This window comes from Nesoenas mayeri, assembly GCF_963082525.1.
Source record: "Nesoenas mayeri genome assembly, chromosome: 3".
In the NCBI taxonomy this organism is placed as follows: domain Eukaryota; kingdom Metazoa; phylum Chordata; class Aves; order Columbiformes; family Columbidae; genus Nesoenas; species Nesoenas mayeri.
Window position 1 is genome coordinate 30,474,453 of NC_137544.1, and position 24,563 is coordinate 30,499,015.

The window sequence follows — 24,563 nt, forward strand, 5'->3', positions numbered from 1 at the left end:
GAGCACCAGTAATCAAGAACTATGCAGCAGGAGGCAGGAAACTCCTAATATTTGTCTCATCGAATTTTTGACACACAATTCCTTTAGAATTTCTTTTCCTTTTCCACTTTGATACACTTGCAGTATTCTAATGGCAGAGCAACTATTGACTGCAGCACAGCTTATGCACACTGTGTGCTGCATCATGCCTTAAACTTTATGGACAGGAAAGTTATAAAGAGTAATAAAATATTCCCCCAAGCATTAATACTCACTACCATAGCTCCCATTCTGATGAATCACTTGTTTATAATAGTCAAACTGATAACCAAGGCAACTTTTGATCTTCCTTCATACCTCTCTATTAGTTGTATATTATTAGAAAGTTAATGTAACAATGTCTGTTTATAACTACAATGGCTCTGTTACAAAACCTACTTTTTAGGATTTAATATCTCCTCTGGTTTAAATCATATTGGAATAAAAATTGCTCTGCAGCCAGATGCACATTTGTTTTTTTTGTTTTGTTTTGTTTTTTAAAATATAAAATTTAAACAGGATTATTTTTTATGTAAAGATCAGAGAGAAAATTAGTTTTTCAAGGCTTCCTACTTTTTCTGGCAAAAAAAAAAAAAAAAAAAAATCATAAGTATGTTATTGAGGAAAAATAAACAATTCAATACCTGCATTGGAAAAGTGACCTTATTCTCTAGCAAGATGAACTCCCGGTATTATTCTGGTTGGAGATCCAATTGCAAGATATTCATCACCCAGCTTTTTCTTCTGATACCACACAAATTCAGACATGCTTTTTGGGACATCTGTGGGATTTTAGACATGTAGTCATAAGGTAGTTATTTTTGTCCATTCTGTTTCTTTTCATTTCCGTGATTTTATGTGTTAGTTTTTCTAAAATGTGTGAGGGGAAATAAAGCCCTGTAACATCATCGTGATAATCATATGAACAATTCCAGGGTAAACAATACTTTGTTAAACTACAGTTTTATATGTGACATTAATAAGCAAAGTGCGTTTGCATCCACCTTTTATTTGTGTGTATGGTTTTTGTGTTTGCTCGTTTGTTTGTTTTCTTTTACTTTTTTTTTTTCCCACTTTAGGAAAAACTGTGGAGATAAACCAGATGTTGCTGTATACTACTCATTGGGATAAGATTGATCACAGTAGAAATTATGCGTACTAAGAGTTAGGTCGTGTCTCTGACATATGGACAGGTACAACTGAAAGGAGACTCCTGCAGTTGAGCCTTCCCTATGGCTTCCCTGGGATTTTAGGTCCAGGTGTAAAGAACTAAGCAGGTGTTGGAAGGACTTTATCTTCACTAATGTGCCAGCCAGCACATCTGAACAGGCACAATGATGTACATGATCTGTTACTCATAAGGAGTCATGAGCTTATTTCCTATCTTTGCTAGGCTAAAAAAATTTTGTTTGCATTTTCCCTGTGCTTCTCATCATTGTATGACATTCTTTACTGAGAATAGAGTGGGAATACCAGTCTGTCTTAAAGAAAAAATAGCACCTAGTTGTATAATAACATACACACCCAAGATGTGGGGAGAATTGAAATTATCTCAGGAGAAATAATATTATAATTTCTTAACCTCTATGTAGTTTACTTAAATACTTATATATCAGTTTCTTCTGTTGTTTAAGTAATGTAACTTCATGGTTGAAAAGGTTTCTCATCCTACTTTAAGCACAGATGTCAATCATCAAAGAAATTACTAAAGTAAGCTACCAACATATATATATATAGCCAAGATGTTATCTCTTCATCATGATGATCAAAATGTGGGCAGCTACTTGGATCACTAGCTGCCAGTATGGGGAAAAAACAAAAAAGTTAACGGTATAGTGAACTTTCTTTATCTTTGTCTAAAAGCACCTCCCTCCAAAAGATTCTTTCATTTGAAAAAAATTCTTCAAAATAAACTAATAAGGTCGACAGTGTATATTATGAGGTAGAGCCCTTAACTAAGCTAGTAGTTTTGACAGCAGTGTCATAGTTGATTTTTATTCATCAGTAGATTAAAGTAGATTAAAAAATACAATTATTAAGACATGTATATTATTAATTTTAACAAAAGATGTCAATAGTAAGTGGTAAACCATGTCATGATGTGCTGGTTTGACTGAAAATGGGTTAATTTTCTTCATGCAGTTAGAAACCTTTAGTTTTCATAGCTAGCACAGTCATTATTTGGATTTAGTTTGAGAACAAGAGATAACACCCCAGTACAGAGTGAATGTTTTTGATTGCTCTGGTCTGAAAGCCAAGGACACTCTGAGTGCTCTGCCCACAGGTGTGAGGCATCAAGGAAGCGGGGCATAGATGGGGCAGAGCTTGACTGACATCCAGACTGATCATTAAGAGTATTCCATCCCATTGGTGTGATGCTTCAGATTTAAGGAGAGTGGGGCCTTCCGGTTTTCACTTTTCTCTCTCAGGTGCAGCCGGGGGGAGTTTTGGTTGGCACGTTTAGTCCGGCCTTTTCCCATTTTGCAGAGGCCTCTGGACTTTTCTGCTATTATTTCCACCACCCCCCCGCCCCGCCCCCTGCCTTTTTTTTTCTCTTTTTTGGATCGGTTGTTCAGGACTGGAGTATCGCTTCCTGGAACTGGCTGCTTAGTGTGGATGGAGTTCGTGGGGAATTGCATTATCTTTTATTTTATACTCTATTTCTGTTTTGTATATATATCTATTTACTAGTAGTGTGTTAGTATTTTGTTATTTTCTTGAACTGTGTTTATCTCAATCTAAGTTTCCTCCTTCCCATTTGATTCTCTCCCTGGTGAAACCAGAACTGGCTTCAAAAAGTGGTGCTTGACAAACAGGGGCGCTGCACTGGAGACACAGCTCCAGGCCACACCGCTTCTGTCCACCCGCCCTATGAGGCGAATGCCTCTCATGAGCTTCGCCAGCTCAGCCAAAGGGCAGGGGAAACATGAGACCAAGAAAAATACCACAAAATAAGGGAAACATTAGTTACTAGCATATTGAATGTCGCTTGATCATCAGTCTGTGTCAGATTGGCAGTTGTGTCTGTGAATGAATCTTTTTTTTCTACAAAAGTGCTCCAATCCTGTAAACTACATTTGCATTTCAATATCTGAGACAGTCATATCATTGTTCTCAGTAGTGAGCATCACTTATACATCATGCAAATTGCATAATTCATTTTTAAAGAGTAAAAATCACATTATTACTTCTATATAATACACAATTAAAATACTTTTCTGTACATCACCTGGTCATCATTTTCATTGTCAATATGTTCCCAATTCGTGATTTAAAACTAAGAAGTTTATGTTAAACTCTGAAAGGGTTTCAAAATGACATTCCAGCACTCCTCTACCTGTAAGACTAGTCTGAAAAGGACAAATGTTAAAACTGCAGGGCTTTTTGTACTTATGCCATATTATCCATAGATACATGGGCCCAAATTACATCCTACTTAGATTCCTTCCCCTGCTTCCCGTGCTTTTTCCCCTGCCTCAACTGCAGGATGACACAGGATCTGCAATGGTGAATCTATGCTTCTTGGGAATTCCTTTGCTTATATCATGGGAATTCTGCCAGGTTGATTAAATCATCTGTAGCTCAGTGGAACAGTACAAAATTGCCAATAATGGGCATGAACCTCTATCTATATTTGCTACGCATTTTAAATTTGATAATTTTCCCTGATATAAATAGAACATGTGCTAATAGTACCTGTCACTCCTTTATAGCTTTCTGCATAACAAGAAAGATCCAGAAGAATAATAGGTGTCTTCTTTAATATTCACATGATAAACCTAAATGTTGGACACAAAGTTAAAGGAAATCACACCAAAAAGGAATAAAACTTCCTAATATGGGATAGATTCTGATTGACTCAGAAAAGTTGCGTTATAAGAGGGACAGATCATAGGTGGAGGACTTCATTGAAAGTGTAGCACTGAACTGTACTAAATATAATACTTCTGTTTTAACTCTGTGTTTCCATCTCTTATTTACTTTATACCTAAAACTAAATACTGAATTTATGTCAGCAAATCAAAATGTCCAGCATCTCCAAGTAAATTAGTAATCGTACATTTACTGTTCTGCAAGCATGAGGATCATGCAACAACTTTTAGTTACACTTTTCTTGTGGATTCTGCTCATTATTCTCTCTCCTTCATGGACTTAGTGTAACATTCTGCACAACTTCTGTCAGCTATCATTTCAACAGGCTACAAATAAATTTATTAATGGGGATTTTTTTTAACTGGTTAGAAAAGAGAGGTAGACCATATTTAATCACTGATTTGTCCTCTATTACATATTCAAATATAATGCTGCTAGGCAGGAAACGGAAGTGTGTCACTGAAAAAAATGAGAAATGAAATGTAAAAAGTGTCCATATTAGGTTAACTCTGCTTCTGCCGTGTCAATGCATATCTTATTGTTAAATTCAATTAGGGCACTTTATTTATTTCAGAGTGCTTTTGGAAATTCCACTAAAATTTTCAGTAGTATTCAAGTAGTTTTGCAATATATGTAGTGTAGTTGTAATAACTGGTGATATAGTACAAGAGTGAACTGCTCAGCTAATGTGTGACTGGAATTTTGATTTTGCACAAGTGACTTGAAGAACAGAATAAGCTCCTCTAAACCTGATAGGCTGCCCATGATTTATACTAATTTAAATATAATTATAATTGTAACAGATGTTTTGTTTTAAATTAAACTGACCTCTATGATTGTCTATGTTTTATAATTAGAACTTGTCTAACTCTATGCATTGGACACCATCTGCAAGGATTTAGTGCTAACTGTATGTACTGAGCATCCAGTGTTTTTCAGCACAGGGTGAATCCAAGATATGAAATCTTAGTCTCAGGATGAATAAGACCATCCTTTTGTTTTAAAACATGGCAATTCCTCTTAAGCTATCATTCTTTAATATTTAATCAGCACAGAAAAATACATTTCATTTGGCCTTAACTGTGTGCCACAATAAGATAAGAGACAGGAAAGCTAATAAAATAAATTGGTTAAGTTATCCAGAAGATAATGCTTCAGAATTTGGAATATATAACTATATTTTTCAAAGTGGATGTTGATTTAGCCTGTGGCTCTCTGAAAGACACAATTTGTGAAGGAAAGCTAATAGGCAGCTTTAGTGGCTTGAAGAATTGGTGATTTTCTCTCATTTGTCTCCCTCAGTTGCTGTTTGTTTTGTTTATTACAGGATACTGTTCAGAAGACAATAGTGTGTAAGGGTTACATCTGGTGTGTGTTCAAAAACTAGTGGCGTAAAATGCTGAGGTGGGCTGGGGTGAACTGCACTCTGAGAGCAGGCTCAGGATAACAAAGTGCCATTGCGTGAGGGTCCTGGCATATAGAACCGCTCACAAAGGTGGGTTGTTGAGGCAGAAGAGGTGAAAAAGGGTGATCACAGCGACTGGAAATTAGTATTCCCCCACCCTGTTTATTCTACCTTCATTTTTCTTTTTTCAAGTCATTTAGCAACCTGAGGTGAAATGGGTAGGAATTGACAGTGCACATGCTGCTGCTGGCAGCAGAGTCGCTGCGGTTGCTCCCTGGACATGAAAGAAGGGGGGAAAAAGGAGAAAGAAACACAATTGTTCTCTAAACAAAACATATGTAAAGATAACAGGTTTGATTTATATGAAACCAACTCCTTTTTCCTGAAGAAATTATACTCCCCTCCACTGCAGTTCAATAAAAGGGAGAGATGATTTTTTGTCTCTCCCTCTCCTTACCCGCACAAAGAAAACGTGGGTTGATACCATTTTTATTGTTCTGCTGGGGTGGGTTTCAGACCTTGCATTAGCATATTGAATGTCTAATTGAATTCGGGGGCTGTGTTAATCATCTTGTTTTGTTTAGGGGCGGTTGGTGAAAGGTGCCAGCAAATGATCGCTTTGGCTTGGGGTTAGCATGGTGCTGCCACCCCAAGAAAAAGAAATCGAGAAGGAGGAGGGAGCTAGGGAAAGGCGAGTTGACTGAGTGATGTCTGGAGGGCGAACTCGTGTGTTTCTTTAGTGATGTTGTGCGCTGCTGTACTGAAATCCACCCCTCTGCTGGAGCTAAGGCAAGAGTTGGAGGCATCTGATGCTGCCGTTTCCAGGGTGAAATTTCTAAGGCTGATCACTAAAAACAACAACCAAAAAAAAAAAAATCCTCAGCTAAAATAGCCATCAGAACAGAAGATCCGGCATCTCCCAGTCCAACTGGCGTAACCCAGACAGACATTTGAGAACCATCTGCCTTTAAAGTAGCCACACACACACCAGAGAGGGTAAAAAAAAAAAAAAAAAAAGAAAAAAAAAGAAAAAAAAAAAAGACACTACAAAGACACTACAACTACCGGCCATCACGTTTTTTCCAAAAGGGCCAGAAACAGAGCTGGTAGGAAAAGAAAAAAAAAAAAAAAAAGAGAGAGAGAGAACAAGCCTCCCCCTCTTCCCCCGATGAGTTTTTCGCAGTGCTCTGGTGAGGCTCGCAGGTGGCTGGCAGCGCAGGGGGCGGCTGCTGCCGCGGCTGGCGGGGCTCCGCGCAGCGCAGCGCGCCGGGCTGTCAGCACCGCCGCGCCGGACAGCTCCGCTCCGCTCCGCTCCGCGCTGCCTGCTCCGCCCCGCGCCGCTCCGCGCTGCCCGCTCCCGCCCGGCCGCGCCGCGGGGGCGCCGCCGGGGCCGGTCCTGCCCCACAACAAGTACCGCTCTGCTGTCCGGGAACTCCGCTCCGCTCCGCTCCCCTCGCGGTTAAACTGCATTGTCTCCTTACGGAATTGGCCGTCAGGCGTAATTATCCCGATTTTTCCCCCCCTCCCTCTCTCTCTCCTTTGCAGGAACGACTCTTTGGGAACCTGGTCCACCCAGGGATGTAAAACTGTGCTTACCGATGCATCCCATACGAAATGCTTATGTGATCGTCTCTCTACCTTCGCCATTTTGGCTCAGCAACCTAGAGAAATAGTAAGTAACAAAGGGGGGGAAAAAATCCAGTTTTAATGCAAAAGGCAATGGCGGGGGGGCTGCGGGGGATGGGGGAGCTGGTCGAGCTTTCCTCTCAGGTATATTTCAGACGTTGCATTGAGGAATTGTTTAATATTGCAGGTAGGCAAATGTTAGTCTCCTGGTGTCTACATTGTCTCACATAAATGAATTCCATATTCTGTGATATAACTAAATCCTAGTGAAATCTGCATGTTCTTGAACTCTGAATTTTTCAGAGGAAGCCCTCTAATTGTGATGCAAATGTGTTGAAAACTTTTGTATTGAACAATTATCAACTTAACAAGCTTTTTAAAGGTTTCCAGCCTTTCCAGGAGAATGTGCAGGGCTTATTATTGCACTTGGTAGGAAAACCCTAGATACTGTAGTTAAACAGATTGCAGATCTGCATTGGACATTTTCAGCACAGATTTTCTATGTAGTCGCTTGATATGATGTAAGAAAAATAATCAAGTTTTCATGAGAAAGAAGGCATATGTATAAGCAGACACTCCCAGGATTACTGAATGTAAGAACAGCTAAAAAGCAAATATTTGTTAAGTTATCCTGGCAAGGCATAATTTAATGTTCCTGGTTTTGGAAGCATGTGAGCACTCCTTTTAATAGCAAAGTAGATCCGTTTGAAACAAAGTGGTTGAAATAAAATGGTACTTTCTGCCTGAGATCTGGCCTAAAAGTACATCAGTCTTACCTCCTATTTGGGTGACAAAAGATATCTTGATAAATGTAATTTACAATACATCTCTAAGGCTTTAAAAAGCATTTTGGTAAACCAGGCATAGTATCCTTTGAAACTTTTAGGTTTGCTTTTTTTCCCATTTGTGTTGGTAAATACCATGTCTATTTCAGAACATGAGCACATATACACATGGAGGAAAAAGCTCAACTGATATCTGATGGTAATAGTTTATTTTACAGCAGGGAAAGCAAGTTTGTTTTCAAGGTCATTTATTTATTTTCATTTTTTTAAATTAATACACAGAGTACAAATGAAATAGTTCTAAATTTGCAGCTTCTTTTTGGAAGGATTATGATCGTGTTGCCATAGATATCTTGCCATTCCTTCCAGACAATCAGAGGCCCAAGGAAATTAAGCATGTGAGAATAGCGGATTGAAGTCGAAGTTATTAAAAGTCAGAAAGTTTGGTAATTCTGCAACAAGCATGAATCGAATTCTGGGACAAATTACTGGATGATCTTTAATATATTATAGTGAAACCAAGCTGTTTGTTTAATACACAATTTGTCTATTATTGGTGCTTCTCAAGACGAATATATCTTGTAATTAATTTTAACTGGGGAGTAGTTTAAACTCATGCAAACATCAGAGTCTGCTACTACATTGTAATATCACTACTTTTTATTTTTCAAAATATCATGCAGGTTGCATAAGGCATTTTAAAGCTCAAAGGCCTCTGAGGAATGTATCAAAAATTAAGTAGATCTCAGAGTTGTGTATGGATCAATTTTGGAATTAAGTAGGTTTCTCTTTCATAAGTATTATTACTGAAGCTACCTGTGACAGCGTGGCTGTTTTGATTTTGTTGCTTTTTTTTTTTTCTTTTGACTTGTTTTAATTGCTGGAGGGTGGTTTTGCTCATGGTTGTCTGTTGTAACCTACAGATCATGGAATCATCTGGTACACCCTCAGTGACCTTAATAGTAGGCAGTGGTCTTTCATGCTTGGCCTTGATCACCCTGGCAGTTGTCTATGCAGCACTATGGAGGTATGTAATGGATTGACAAAGCTGGATGTAAATACATAGCTATATTTAGTTGAATTAAACTTTGAAGAGAGCATTAGATGCAACATTTATTATTTGGAAAAGAAAAAAAAATGCAAAATGTGGTGCATGCTTTGATGCCTGAATTTGTTGATGTGATTGATTAGTTTTGCTCTCTTGGACTACTGGGGATGGTACAGCCCGCTCTTTCCCCTCTTCAGTGTGAAGGGTATTGTGTTTTCAGTGGGGTATTCATGGTGATAATTATCATTTTACAGGATTCTTCTATATTATATATTACATGTGAGGCTTCTGGCCTATATCTTTGAGTGCTTTTCCTCCATTTACAATTTAAAACAAAAGTTCTGTGTGCTAAAAAAGATGTAGCAAAGTACCACATCAGATATCGCAGATTTAGAGAGATTCATTCAACTGGTCTTGAGTTTATTCGCTTTGGTTATAAATTTAAATGAATACACAAAATTAAGTAGTCTCAAATAGTGTGGTGGTACATTCCAGTAATAAACATTCTTTCCATCCTGGATTTACTATATTAAAATATTATATTTACTTGAAAGTGCAATAGATATTTATAGAGGAAACTAATTTGAGAAGTGATGAGAACTAGCATGATATATTAGTGCAGAAAAAAAAAAGAGAAAAGAGGAAAGGTCACATAAAGTAAGAAATATTTTTAAAAGTGAACATGGGTTCGCATTTAACTTTTTTTCATAATAAAAGAAAAATAAGTCCTTATGCAAGTAAGAAAAAACAGGGAGGAAATAATAAATTTAATAATTTGTAGAGTAATATGAAAGTGAGCAACAGAATTTTTCTTTTAGAAACTTAGTAATTTTACACCGTTTTCTCTCTCACTCTCATGTAGCCACAGAGACTCACAGGATTAGACATACGTATAATAAATATAGAATATCTAGTTACATAAGTTATAATAAAAAGAGTATAAAAATTATCAGTTCCTGTCTGTCAAAGCTAAGAATGAGAGTATTTCATGAAATAATTCCCATCTGAAGAATTATAGCGTTATTTTTATACTCCCTGATATATTTAACACATGGATGGAAATACTGTCATGCTCAGTGGAACTAATCTCCTTTATTTAAATTAGATATAGGGAACAGACTTTTTACAATGAGCATGGTGAGGCACTGGAACAAGTTTCCCAGAGAAGCTGTGGGTGCCCCATCCCTGGAAGTGCTCAAGGCCAGGTTGGATGGGGCTTTGAGCAACCTGCTCTAGTGGAAGGTGTCTTTGCCTGTGGCTGGGAGGTTGCAACTAAATGATCTTTAAAGTTCCCTTCCAACCTAAATCAGTCTATGATTCTATGATTGTAGTAACTTCCAAGTGGAGAAAAAAAAATGCGTGTGATATGTTATGGACCTAGTGTGGGTTGTGTATCCAGTTGAAGATAACTCATGTAGGCACTGAAACTTTTATATTTTTTATATATATGCTTGTTTTTATAAATCTAAGGCTAGGGAGAAATGTCATATTTTGACCCTGTGTCTGCATTTATATTTTGGAACACCCACCTTCCCTTTGAATGACAGGGCCTGTTTAGAAGTGATATGAGGTAGAGGTATTGTGATCTGGAGAAGGCCTTTGTGAGCATTCTTTTATGGTTGATTGATTTGATCTGCCCAAATGAAAATTCAAACTGAAAAACAAATTCAATGTCAGTCAAATATTCACTCTCCTTTCCCTTCCCTTCCCTTCCCTTCCCTTCCCTTCCCTTCCCTTCCCTTCCCTTCCCTTCCCTTCCCTTCCCTTCCCTTCCCTTCCATAATGGGCTGGCAGAAAAATGAAGACCTTCCTAGCCTAACTCAATGCTATGAGCTCCTGCTTGCACTGAATTTACTCAACCACTAAGATCCTTTATAGTCCACAGATACTTGATGTTGGGAAATGGCCCAGGTGAATCGATAGTTAACAAGTTAGAAAGTAGCAGCATACTGATCCTGTAGACAAGGGCACTAGACTTTCTGTAGTTGTTTGCAAACACATAGAGCTAGCCTTAAGAGAATTGTTATATTCTAAGGAAAAATGTGGACTGTGATATCAGGGTCTTCTTAAATAAAAAAAGAGTAGTGCTGTGTTACTTAATTGATAGCTGAGCAAAAAGGACTACAATTCATGTCCAAAGTTCAGCCTTTCTCATGGATTCAGCAGCATTTGTTATGACTTCCTTAGGCTGTCAGCTATGGCTGTACAGCTCAGGAGGAGACAGCAATATTAACTAAGCTCCAGAGAGAAGCATATGCTATAGGTCATTGAATATCTAAACATATGTTATGGTCTTCATAGGAACTGAGCACCCTTAAGTTTCATTTACTAGTAGTCAACATTTACTGTGTCAGCAGCTCTGAAAATCAGGTCAGTAAGGTACTTCACTTTAAACCATAATCATTCTCTTTCTGTCCTGTATATAGAAAAATGAGAGCATTTGCATCTTGTAAGGAAAGAGACTATAAGATGATTTTACGTTTTCATCCTAAACATACTTGTAAAATGAGTATTAGTTTACAAGAGAGACTGTGTGATGCTTACTGTTGTAATATAATCTTTCTGTAAAAACTTAGCTAATTTTTGGCATTAGGACTTATGAAGATATTACAGTATTATCATTTCTGTATGCAAATTATTTTATAAATGTGGTGGAACTTCAAGACTAATGTTATCCCAGTAACGTGTTTCAAGATGCACTACCATAGTATCATCAACCAACCTGCATCTTATTTGTGTATCATGGACCAGATCTCCATTTTATGTAAATCACCATATTTTTGCTGAAGTTAGTTATTGTGAATGGTCTGTGCCAGCTGTGGATATTCCCAGGGATAAGCAGAGAGCAAAAGAAGTTCCTGACATGAATGCATGCAAGCCCATTAGTATCAGTATGGTTTTAGAAGAGTGTTGCCAGCAGTTTTAAAAAGAAGCATTGATAGATTATTTTTAAAATATTCCAAGACACTAAGAGGGAATTGCATAATATCTATCAAAATACCATTGCTCCTATGTTTGTAATGTGATAGCTCCCTGATACCCTTTTTGAGTATTTGAAAGGGAGCACTCACCTTTCAGAGTATCTCCAGTATTTAATGCAGGAATTGCATCAGAGCTTTTCATGACTTACTCATTGTTTTCCTTTTAGAAAAACTGTACTCTCTTGTTGTTTATTTGTACAGGTACATCAGATCTGAGAGGTCAATAATTCTAATCAATTTCTGTCTGTCTATCATCTCATCAAATATCCTTATCCTGGTTGGACAAACTCAGACACATAACAAGGTATGATGATGGATTGGATTAAATTTGCACTTAAATATTGATCTATTTGGTTTATTTGTGTTTAGCTTAAAATAATCACATCCATTTAGTCCTGTACTCATAGGACTTGGCATTTTTGGTGAAATATTAACAGATAAGGGAAAATATTTACCATCTTTTGTAGTCTTTTTTCCCTCTCCAAAAATCCCTTTTGGTATTGTTCCTTTGGAAAAGCTGTGTTCTCTGTGGTAGACTTGTGTGTTTTATAACTAAATTTCAAAGCAAAAAAGTTCAAAGACTCAACATCAAAAGCACAAATTCTGGTTCATTATAATAGTTGTAATAGGATTGTGCTACAATGTTTTTGGTATTTTATTAACACACTGGTACTCGAAAGGCAAGTAGAAATTGCTTAGAAGTTGGAGTACTACTCTTGAAAATGTGCAGAGACAGACACCGTAACAAGCTATAGAACTGTTAAATCTCTGACCAATGTAGCTATAAGAAAGTAATAACCCTGCATACCTTACTTAGTGATATATTGCCAATTTATTACTAATCTGTTCTCAGACTGTTTCTGAACTAAGTTGTCATTTTTCCCTCTCCTGTAGAGCAGGGCTGTATCAGTGCTTTGAGGCATCACCCAGTGCCTAGTGATGCTAGACAACTTTCAGAAGTGAAGACAAATGGTTGTTTAAAATTAACCATAGCTACATGATAGCTTTGAATAGAAAACAGGACATAATTGGTGAACAGGGCAGTATGTGATAAAATGCTGTTAAGTTTTGGAGTGTGCAAGTATCTGTATAGTAATTCTTTATCCCACTGTGTTAAACTACTTAATGCACTGCTTGTCTTAATTTTTCCAGTATTTAATGAAATACGTTCATCATCTGCTATAGGATAACTGTTGTTTCTACATCACACCTATAATTAATAATTTTTTCTTTTCCAAAGAGTGCTTAGAAATTTAGCTGCCAGAAGCCTCATAAATTCAATGAAATTAGCTGTACTTTGTAAAGCACACCCAAAACAAACGTAGTCATTTCCAACACATAATTTAACAAAATTATTAAGATTAAAATATTAATATGCTTTAAAGTTTTGAAAGTATGTTGAGGTACAAATAAAGAAAATATGGATTTGGAGAAGAAACCCATGTGGCTCTCACAGATTTTATTCAGGGGAAAAAGTCAGAAATGCATAAGCAACTTTGGAGTGCCAGAGTGCAGTAAAGGATTAAGCCTCTCTAGAGTTTCAGCATTAATATGCATAGCAATATATACTACTTTGTTATATATTTCAAGAAGAAATACGGTTCAGTAGCTGAAAGTTCCTGTGTATATTGCCACTGTGGAATCAGGGTTTGAGGGCATCAGAATGCCTGTGTTTGATAATATACTCCCTAGGTATGCTGACAGCCTTTCTCTGATACTTGACTCAGGGAACTCTGAACTAAAACACGCCCTTAAGTCTTAATCTCCTTGAGCTCCCTCACTTCTGCTTCCCAAATTCCTGAAAGTAGAGAGATATTATATTGACTTATTTCTGGCAACAGCAGATTTTGAAAATGGAGATGTTTTGTGGAAATAATAAAAACAACACATCACAAAGTTTTGAATATATGGCCTGAAACATGACTCTAAAATACCACTTTTTTACTACACTTGTCTGCTTTTTGAGTCCACATCTTCCTTTTGATACATGCACCACCTGGGAGCTTCTAGCCAGGGAGTACCTCTAATGGATCAAAGGCAGAGTACATTTTTTATACCAAGGAAAATATTCCTTGTTACAGACCAAAACCCTTATCACTATGTCCACTGATATGTGAATATGTTGTAGCTTCAAGAGACTAGCCAAAATGGCCAGCTAAAGCCAGTGTTTAGCAAAAGCAAATTAAAGCAATCAGATCCAGGTATGACTTCAGAATGTGTGTAAATAGGGATGTGTTTGACATCAGATATGTTTGAATTCAAGTTCTGAATTTTTTATTTTCAAATATCGTATATGACGAGAAGAAGCCAATGTTTGATTTCTAGTCCATAGATCTAGATTACAATGCTGACATCTGTAGGGAAAATCATGGTTTCATTTTCTGAGCTGGAAAATTAAATCTGTAAATGGGAACTTTAAAAGAAAATCAGGTCCTTACCTATGCTTTAAGATGAAAAGCATTTTAGATCTCTTTCTGAGATTTTATTATAAACCATTGTCATTAATTATCATACTATTTGGTGTTTTAGTGTTTGTTTGAAAACTTTGGGAGAAATCTTGGGAATATTCTGTCAAAACAATGTTATATTTAATTCAGCAGAAATTGTTTCCTGAACAAAGGCTGAGGTGGTCTTTCATCACAAGAAGATGAGCTCAGTTTTCTTTACTGTATCAGAGAAAATTTGAGAAATGTGATATGCTAAGTTTGAGAGTTTATTTACTCTGTTCTGTTCTCATTCTTACGTTCATACTATTCACATATTACTGGAGCACCTAGTTAATGTCCATATGATGATACTGATATTCATAAAATTGAAGAATGTCCCATTTTACTATGCTTTACTATGCTTTAGTTTTACTTTGCTTCTGAGTTTAAATTGTCCCTAGTTCTATATTTGTAGATATTCCTTTTGAGAATGGGTGCTTGTAACTGTTGTCAAAGCTGAATTCTGGTTTAAAGTTGAACAGTGTGTAAATTGAGCATACTGAAGATGTATTTATAACAAACAGCATATTGTCAGCCTATTTGAAATTTGTGGTTTTCTCTATCTGCATTAAACACTGCACCAACTATTTTCTTCATTTCAACGCTATCCAGTGTTATTATCGAGGAAATTTCTGTGGTTCATTTTAGTACACCCATTGACATCTGCAAGAAAGAAAAAACTATTGAGTTTCTTGGTCTGGATAAGTGCAGGTTTTCTGTTATTTTCTTTCTGTTTTATGTAAATCATAGATACTTAGCATGTTAGGTTTGGCTCTACTCTTTGAGGGCTGAGTATATCCTCAATGTTTTTAAAAAAGCTTCTTTTAGAGAAGACTAAGTGAATTTGAATATTGCACTCTCTTTGGTTCAACTAAGTTCTGACCATTTTCGATAAAAAAGATCACGGTATTTCCCACGGGGAGAAATGGATGAAATATTTACAGAAGACATGTAGAAGTAGTTTAAACTCTTTCAAGCTACCATAGCTTTTCCATTTCTAATATTCTCTGTTTAAAAGTGATTTTTTTCTCCAGTTTCAGTAACTTGAGGATACCAACATTAGACCAGAGGTCCAGGTCATGGGACTTTTTAGCTTATTTTAGAATGGTTCATGATGGGAGGCACTGAGAGGAGTACGGTTTCTTATGGAAGATTTTGATTTGAATAGCAAGAAAGTCTTTTGCCAACAGAAAAGCCTAGCTCCTTTATTCCTTCTTAGGTAAACGTGTTGTGCATTTTATTGGAATACACAGCTGTTATTTCACAAATACTCTGTGATGTCCCTAACATCTACAAAAGCATTACATATTTACTTTGAAAAGACTGACAGTTTTATTTGAGGAAATATCTGTGAGTGATTTGTAGGTTTCACTATAACGTAACTCTTGCTATATTATGTTTCCTAATGTTCTTCTTGCCATCAAGAAAAATGATCGTATTTCTTCTATATATGGACCTTTAACATTTATGCTATAAATATGTAATATGCTTCCGATCCCATTTAATGAATAGATTCTCTACCCATGATAAGTTATTGATTGGTATTATGTGGATTTTTTCATATATTCTCTTTCCTTTGCATACATTCAGAAAATATCTTGTTTTCTTCACAGTTCTGCCTAAATGAAAACATATTAGCTGTTTCAGGTAAACAATTCTTGTTTACCAGTTCTTTGTGTGAAGAAAGCAAAGACTAATACAATTTAAAATAAACCATAGAATTCATTATACATATGGGCAAAATTTAATTATTTACTATATTAGAAGTTTCCGAGTGTACTTAAGAGTTCGTTGCCGGAGTTTGGGTTACATGTGAGAAGCAGGCGTATTTTTAGAAATGTCATAAGACTCTGTACATTTTGTTAGCCATAGTCAGGTTTATGTGTGCCTACCAAGGGAAGAACAGGGAAGATGTTAAGGCACATGGCAATATTTAGCAACCCTGATATTTTGTGTCATCCCTGTTTAATTGCACTATTCACTTTATTATGTTTACTACTACATTTTTGAATTCATCTCTTAGACCATACCTGAAAAGATGTGAAAAAGGCATGTCCTGACCACGTTAAGCACATAACATAAACAGTCAGTAGTTTTAATAAATGCATTGTAAATGAACAAAACCCCCATAAAATTTTGTAGATAATAAGATTGGAATGTTTACTTCATAGGCCTCACTTGAGTATTTTTTTTAATAGCAGTTCTAGGCTGAAGGAACCAAATAGAAGTGGAAAGGAGTTGAGAAGCCACTGCATCCCATTCGCATAGCACTCTGAAGCAGCTGATTGTGGTTTAGGTTTTGAGAAACGGGTGGTGGGATCCCCTGAGAACCCTGCAAATGTTCAGGTGGTACTAATGCTGCCTCTAACCACGTGGCTCCTGCCCCATATCTGCCACTGCCTTACAGATGCAGGCATTGTGGCAATATATCTCCTAGGAAACAGCAGGGAAGACCTAAGAGCAGATGGAATGAACAGAGAAATGATGCTAACACAGCATTAAGGTTGTGTTAGAAAATCAATGAGGAAGTTGGGAGTTTAGTTTGTCAGGCAATAGCACTCCATATTTCAGGTCTTGCCTGGAGAACTTCAGGGGAATACCCCCTGTTCAAGCAGCTGAATCCCAGGAAAATATGTCTTTCCATTTTTGTCGGTACCTAACTTCCAAATTAACACCTACTCTGCTGATTGGCATCTCTTTCTTTGTGTAACAGCTTTTAGAAGAGCTGAGCCTCTGACTCTCTGGTATGGGTCAGCCATCCCAGAACCACACCAATAAATAGGTCAGCAGCCAGAGTCCACTGCACCACACACATCTGCCTGCCATGTATTTGGGAACTCAGGAACAATTAACAAGAGAAGAGCCCACGTAACTGAATAACTATTACAGGAATTTTAAGCAACACTGTTTTACCATGCCAAATTCTGACAAAACCCGTTAACATCAGCTACATTTAGATTCTCAAGAGAACCTCTGGGAGCAGATCTTTCTTAACCAAGATCAGTAAACACTGTCATTCATGCTACTGTTACCTGCCTCAGAGGAGAAGGTAACTTTCCTCTCAAAAGTGCCTGCCAGTCTGTTTCTCAAAATACATCAATTTTATCATTCAGTTTGCTATTTCTAAACAAAATAGACACTTCGATTGTAAGCAGGTTACAGGGAAGAAATTGGGTAGATATTAGCAGCATATGTTCTCTGCCTGCAATCCTCAGATAATTTTTAAGAGCTCTGTGAATTGTTTTAGGATCCTTGAAGTGTGCAGGTTGGAAGATCGTCTGGTCCAATCTCATTCTCAATGCAGGTTCAGCTGTAAGGCTGGAACAGGTTGCTCAGGGCTTTATATAGTCAAGTCTTGAAAGCCTCCAAATGTGGGAACTGCACAGTCTTCTTGGGAAACTTGATCAACTGCTTGACTGTCCTCATGGTTAAAATGTTTTTCCATATATCTGGTCTGGACCTTGTCTTGTTTCAATTTATGCCCATCATCTCTTTGTCATCACACCACACATCAGAGCCTGGCTTTATCTTCTCAGTGATGTCTGTGTAGGCATTGACAGGCTGTTGTTAGATGTCCTTGAAGCTGTGTCTTCTCCAAACTGAACTAGCCCAGGTTCCTTAGCCTCTCCTCACAAGGAAAGTGTTTGAATGCCCAAGCATCTTGACTCACTCCAGTTTATCAAGTCTTCTTTATATTGAGCAACCCACTTGTCTTTGACACACTGTTCTAGATATGGTCTAGTGAGTGCTGAGCAGAGAAGGACAATCCCTCAGCCTACTGCCTGTGTTCTCTTGATGCAGCCCCAGATGCTTTCAACCATCTATGCTGCCAGGGGACACTGGAGACTCATATGCAGCTCACTGCCCATCCCTCCAACCTGTCTCGGTCTCTCTGGATGGCAGCCATGCTCTTCAGCATATAGGCTGGTCCCCTCAGTTTGTTGTTATCTACAAACTATATGAAGAAGCATTCCACTGCCTACTCCAGGTCATTGACATTAAACACAGGTCCCTGGATAGACTCATGCAGTACTCTGCTTGCTATCTGCCTTCAGCTAAATTCCCACCCATTAATCATCATTCTTCAAGCCAACCAACTAGTTTTTGTATCTATAAAGTTGTCCACTAAAATAACTGTGACCTCTTAGTTTGATTGCAAGAATATGGTGAGGGACTGTGAGCTCATTTTGAATGAGCTTTATTTTTATGTTTGTTTGGAAATAAAAAATTTACCAAGGTTTACTCATGAAAGACGTAGACTGTGTCTGACCCATTACTTACCCTGATGACTCAAGTGACTCTCAGCTAGTGGGAGTCTCCTTCCATCCACCCAAACAACCACACATTGCATGCATGTACTGAGGAATGTTGGACAGCTATAGTCTGTTCCTTCCTCCCTGGTTGTAGTGCGGGGCTTCGTGCTGGCATGTGTACCTCTGCTCTCCTGCCTTAGCACAAAAAAAAACATAGATCAGACTTTTCTGAAGTAACCCTCTGCTGTCCTACTCTTCCAAAATGGTGGGGGTTTTACCTCCTTGCTCTGCAGGACATGTTTACTGTATTTTTTTCTCTTCTGGAGTTCATCCTCACTGCCCTGAGGAAAACAGCTCGTTCTCTCATAAACACCTGTTTGAATCATTACAGACAATCTGTTGATGACTCAAGCACCTATTTTGGGCTTCACACCTCTTTTCTACTTTTGCTTATTTGTTGAATTTCGGTGGAAATAGAAAAATAGACAATGGGTAGTAGATCAACCTACAAACCGTTAAATATTTGCATATTTTATTTACATAACCTTAGCTTTAAGAAAGAGGAAGCCATCAACACTTCTAGGTGACAATAGTAAAAGGATTTTTAAATGAATATACCATATGAATAGACTTCACAAGACTAAACAGTTTAAGTAATAGTGATAGCAACAGCAACACCAAAAATCAGCGTTCAGCTGCTTGGTTATTTTCATTCTAGTCTAAAAGTTGAATTTCCTACATGGATTTTCCTATGTGGATTACCATTTCTAAGAATGTAAGCATAGAATCCATTTGTCAAATAAACCAAAACATATACAGAAACTCAGTAAGATATTTCTGATATAAGTATTTGGTAAAATAATATGTTAAAAAATACAACTCTGAGATAAATGCAATGTAAATCTTATGCCCTACTACAATAATTATTACATAATTACTCTTTCTGTATAACAAAATGAAACATGTTAGAAAACACAATCTCTTTCAAAAGACTATCATTTAAGAAATAATAGTATAAATTTTGTGCAAAAGATCGTCTACCTATTATACTGGATTTTATGTGTACTTCCCTACAACTCCCTGTTGTGTCTGCATATTTTCAGAAACATATGGTGTGGTTTAACCTTGACATACACTGTGAAGTTCATTTGTACATTTTTACATTTTTCCCTTGTATTCTCCTAGGTCAGAGTTTTTACACCCCTGTATCTTGTAGTCTAGTCACTGAGAGCCCTTTATAAGGGAAAGACTATTGGATTGGTCTGATTCTCAGATTGGTCTGATCAGAAGCTGAAAAATGAATATTCTTTCCTTAGCGCTATATATTTCACCTTCTAACAAAGCTATGGGGCTAAGACCTGTAATCCTTATATGTGAAGGTATTCTCTAGCCCTACGTTTACTTTTACTTTATAGCTTTAGAAATAGGGTCACAGAGAAGCTGGGAGAATCTGGCTCAGAGGTGGTTTAAGAGTCAATACGAAAAGGAGTCATGGGGTTTCTATTTGTTACTTAAGGCTGAAGTACACTCAGTTCTGAAAACAGAGCTTGCTAGTGAATCAGTTCACTTTTTATGCTGGAGTCCCACTTGCTTTTGCAGCATCTAAAAAAAAAAAAGAAAGTGAATCATGTTTTGCTACATTCAATCAAACTAGTCCAGGATGCTGTTTGAACAGCAGCAGCCAAAACCAACCACTCCAGAAGTACAAGAAGCTTTGCCCTGGGCCATTTTGAGTTAACCTATCCTCTACCTTATTAAACTGTTTAATTTGTGATTGATTTTAAGTCATGGCTAAAATAAATTTCTTGTAAAATGGTATTGTTCTCAGGTACTAAGATTTAGGTCTGTGTTCCAAAGTCTATGTCGAGACCTGTTTATTCGTTATATATTTGTCTGCCTTTGGAGAAAAAACAAACAAACAAACAAACCAAAACTACTTAACAAGAGTAGATCTCGAGTCTGTCCTTCCTTCCTTCCTTCCTTCCTTCCTTCCTTCCTTCCTTCCTTCCTTCCTTGTGAATCTTGTTTGAATGGCTACAAGTGGCCAGGTTTCAGCAGGAAAAGCATGGACTTTCTTTCCCCTTTCCACTTTTTATCTCCTCTACAGTAAGATAGTAATGCAAATCTCTATTCTAGACTGAGACAAACAATCAGATGGAAAGCCAGGGATGATGGCACAAACTCTGACCTTTCCTGCTTTTTCTTTCTGAGAAAAAAACTGTGGTGACTGTGTGCTGAACTCACTAAAGTCAGCATTCACTAAGTGTGGTCTGAGCATATTTACTACATCATGAGAAAAAACAGTGTTGTTGGATGCTCCGGGTCACAGCAGGACTTTGTCATGAGAGGGATGCTTAGCCTGTAAAATAAAGGGACTCACAGGTATGGTTAGGGAACCAGAATTATGTACCCAGAGATCCTCTAAGTGCTAGTGTAAAATGCATGTAGTCCCTCTAATTTTGGGCTGCTGCTGAAACATGACCTTTTTATAGTTGTTTTCATGGGCATACATGCTTATTATGTCGAGTCTCAATGAGTCACTCCATAGAAATCAAACCTGAAACTGAAAAATTTGACAGTAACTGTGTTCTAGTATTTTTCCCTTTTGATGGTTTTGTCAAAATTTGTATAAAACTGACATTGTGGATGAATAAGTAGGTATTTTGTGGAATTTAATAAAAATTATGCTAGAATAATTGTTGAAAGAAAAATGTAAAGGTAAATCTATGAAGCATGCATTTGGTTATAATCACAGACATTTTTAATGAATGTAATTGTGAGATTTCCATAACCCTGCAGGGAAATGTAAATGTTTGTAATAAAAAGGCCTCAAGCTGTTAAAACTGATAGAATTTCTGAAATGTCAAGAAAGTTCAGTTTGCACTACACTTATGGGTTTAAAAACAGGATGGAAAACATGTTGGTATCTCTCTCTTCTGAAGAAAATTGAAATATATCTGGCACAAGGAGTCCAGCAGTTGGAAGGAAGTATGAATAAGGTTGGCACAAAATGTTGTTCTATTAGTAAGTGATTACATATCTGTCTCTAATTAGTAGCATGGCATATAATTTGTGCTCTGTGCTCTTCATTTCATAAAAAGTCATATCTTCAACCTATCTTATATTTGCTAAATAATTTTTTCAAGCTAGTAAATCTAAATGGATTTTGTACTCTTTAAATACTACTTAAAGTTAGGTGAAGGCTTAGAATGAGAATGGCTTCCTTAACAAGCTTAGCTGAGCCATACAGGACAACAAAGCCTTAATATGTCACAACCTACAGCTGTTGAAACTTGTGTTTTAAAAAGATGGGATTAATTGTAAAGCTGTTGTTATTTGCACTGAGATTTTGCACTTATATTTAAGAGGGCTTTCAAGTATCTGTCTTTTACTGCATATCCTCTTATGTCAAGTCAATCAGTATTCAGACTTGAGTGTTCACAATTTAATTATTGCCATAAAACCTTAATATTGGCACTGCTTATCTTTTTAAAGTAAATATAGAATAATAATAACATTTTACTGAACTGAATGATCCCACGAGGCATTGCAGTTGTACTACAATGGAAGAATGATGGTTTTGATAGGAATTGTAGTTAGACTCCAGTATCAAGGCAGCATTAATGATGGACAAGAACTGCTGCTAAACTCAGTTTATCTCTTCTAGCTATTCATAAATCTCATCCCATAAAATTATTCTGGAAATAAATTTGTAAGAGTTTAAACCTGGTTAAGTGTCTGTTTTATAAAGGATTCTTCATATTGGAAAGAAGATTCAACAATAGTACCTAACATCAGTAAAAACATTCTAGTCAGATTTTTAAACCTTAGTGAGAAGACTGAATCACATGCCATGAATACCTAAAGAACATACATGTCCTAGTTAAACATTAGCTATGAAACAATCAAGTATGTCTTATTAATTGTAGGAAATTGTTTGTCAATTGCAGATAGGAAGCTTTCAAAACTTTGAGTTGTGGCTTTAAGCCCTGTGCACACATTTTGCCCATAGCAAATGCAAAGCCTGAAATGAATCAGAACTAAACCAGATTATATTGCCTTGCAGTTGCCATGGCTAGGAGCATGCACACAAGTTATTGATACAGCTCAGCTGACACTTGTTATGCCATGATGACTTGATTGTACGTTTGAGCCTCCAGGGAGGGCTTATTTTAGTGAATGAGTATGATAAGCAAAGCAGAGCCAAAGAAGCATTTTACAGGATTTCTGTTCAAGACATGTATACCACTCCCAGCACAACTGGACCTTGAACTCTCTCAGTTTTATGGTGTATTAGTGTTAAATACTAATAATTCACATGGGCTTTGCTAATCTCAACTCATGGTCCTTCCAGTCATCATGTCCCAGCCAGAAGGACTGGTTTGTGTCACTTGCATTCGCTTGCTTCTCCTAGAAACTGGTGACCTGAAATCTGTTAGTGTTTTATGAAAGCTTAAACTTCTGGAAGGAATTTGTCTAAGTGGTGTTAAAAGTAATAAAAAATGGTTGATTATGAATGCACAAAGCAAGTAGTGCTTCATTGCAATCCCTAGCTTATTTCATCTCCAAACTTTTTATTAGGCTCATATGCACAACACTCCCCTGTGATAGTCTGGTTCTCTCTTTATGGTCTACTAGAGGCTTTTGTTTATAGTAGCTTCTAAATTATCAGAATAGATCTATAATATAACATTACCCAGTTTATAAATAAAGTAAAAAAACAAAAACAAAACCAATCTTATTCCTTCTGTCATCTGGAAAGGAAGATTGCTTTCCTACAATGATCTAAACTGGTCTGTACAATTGGTTTTGAGATGCTGCTGTGTGTACAGCAGGTGGCACTGATTTCAGTGTTTGCCTCTGTGGGAAAATCTATCTGATCTGTGCAGGTCACGGAGCATCCACTAAGGGAATTCCCAGCAAAGGAGCTAAAAGAATACAGATAAACTTTCCAAAAGTAATTTGGCTATATCATGTCATTCAGGGCATGATGGACATGGATATAGTTTGGGAGATTTTGTAGTAGGAAATATCCATGCTAAGTATATAATTTGAAAAGTACCATTTTATACTTGCTAATTTTACTTGCCAAGATGCATCTGAGAGACTTGTAGCATTAATTATTAAATATTGTTGTTGTTGATAAAAATAAACCTATCATTAAGGCTCTGGGAGTATTTCCAACATCAACAAATTTTTGATTTGATTTGTTAAGAGATATAAACATTTTTATTTTATTTCTCCCTCCAGTCAGAGCCTCAGCTTTTTCATACTCACCCCTCCTGTGGGGAAAAGCTTGAGTAAATGTATCAGCCTTACACTCTGTTCTTGATGTCAGCACATTGAGATCCATCAGATCTCCTATATAAGTGTGAAGTGAGGGAAAGAGGTGATGACACTTTCACCTGTGGCAAGACTGTTCGGCCTCCATTTCTGAACATTTTAACCTTAGAAATATTAATTGGTACACAGAAGGCTGGATGTGAAACTCTGTCAGGTAAAATGGAACAAAAAAGATGCTCTGTTTCCACCCAACGGCACAAGTGAGGCTAGTATAACCTAAAGGGAAAAGCTGTACTGTAATAGAAGCAGTAGTGCTGTGAAAGGGACAGGCTTTGCTCTTATTGGTTACAGCCACACATGAGTGTAACCAAAGAATTAATTTATTTTTTGCATTAGCAGAAGCTACTGACTGGTCTAGAAGTGTCACCCACTGAGCACTCCACATGTTGAGCAGATTAAAGCAGTTAAATATGTAGGCCTCAAAAGTTGGTATACGCACCAGAAAAGAAAGGTCACAATTTCTTCTCCATATACAGCTGGGTGCAAATAACAGTATTATTATAAAAGCCAACATTTGGGAATTCAGAGACTGCTACACAGGCCTTCTCAATTTTCAAATAGACAAGACAGCTTACAGCATGCAAGCTTTACTTTTTGATCATATAGGTTTTCTTCAGTATTTGAATTTCACTGGAGAACAATTTTCTGTTGGTGGCAAGGCACTGGAACCCATAAGAAATAGAGACAGCATCCAACTACAGTATTCAAATCTTTAGTGTCTTTGGCCGATCAGGCAGGTTTTGTT

The 24,563-nt window shown here is 37.1% G+C and overlaps 1 protein-coding gene across 1 annotated transcript in view; it reads left to right on the forward strand.

Moving 5' to 3' along the window:
- Positions 1-24,563, forward strand: part of ADGRB3 (adhesion G protein-coupled receptor B3) — a gene marked incomplete at its 5' end in the record, with an annotated part of 442,349 nt that overhangs the window by 342,956 nt on the left and 74,830 nt on the right. The window contains 3 exons of the mRNA XM_080341055.1: positions 6,842-6,968; positions 8,631-8,734; positions 11,938-12,040. Of these exons, the coding sequence (XP_080197181.1) occupies positions 6,842-6,968; positions 8,631-8,734; positions 11,938-12,040 (334 nt within the window). The remainder of the gene's footprint in view (positions 1-6,841; positions 6,969-8,630; positions 8,735-11,937; positions 12,041-24,563) is intronic.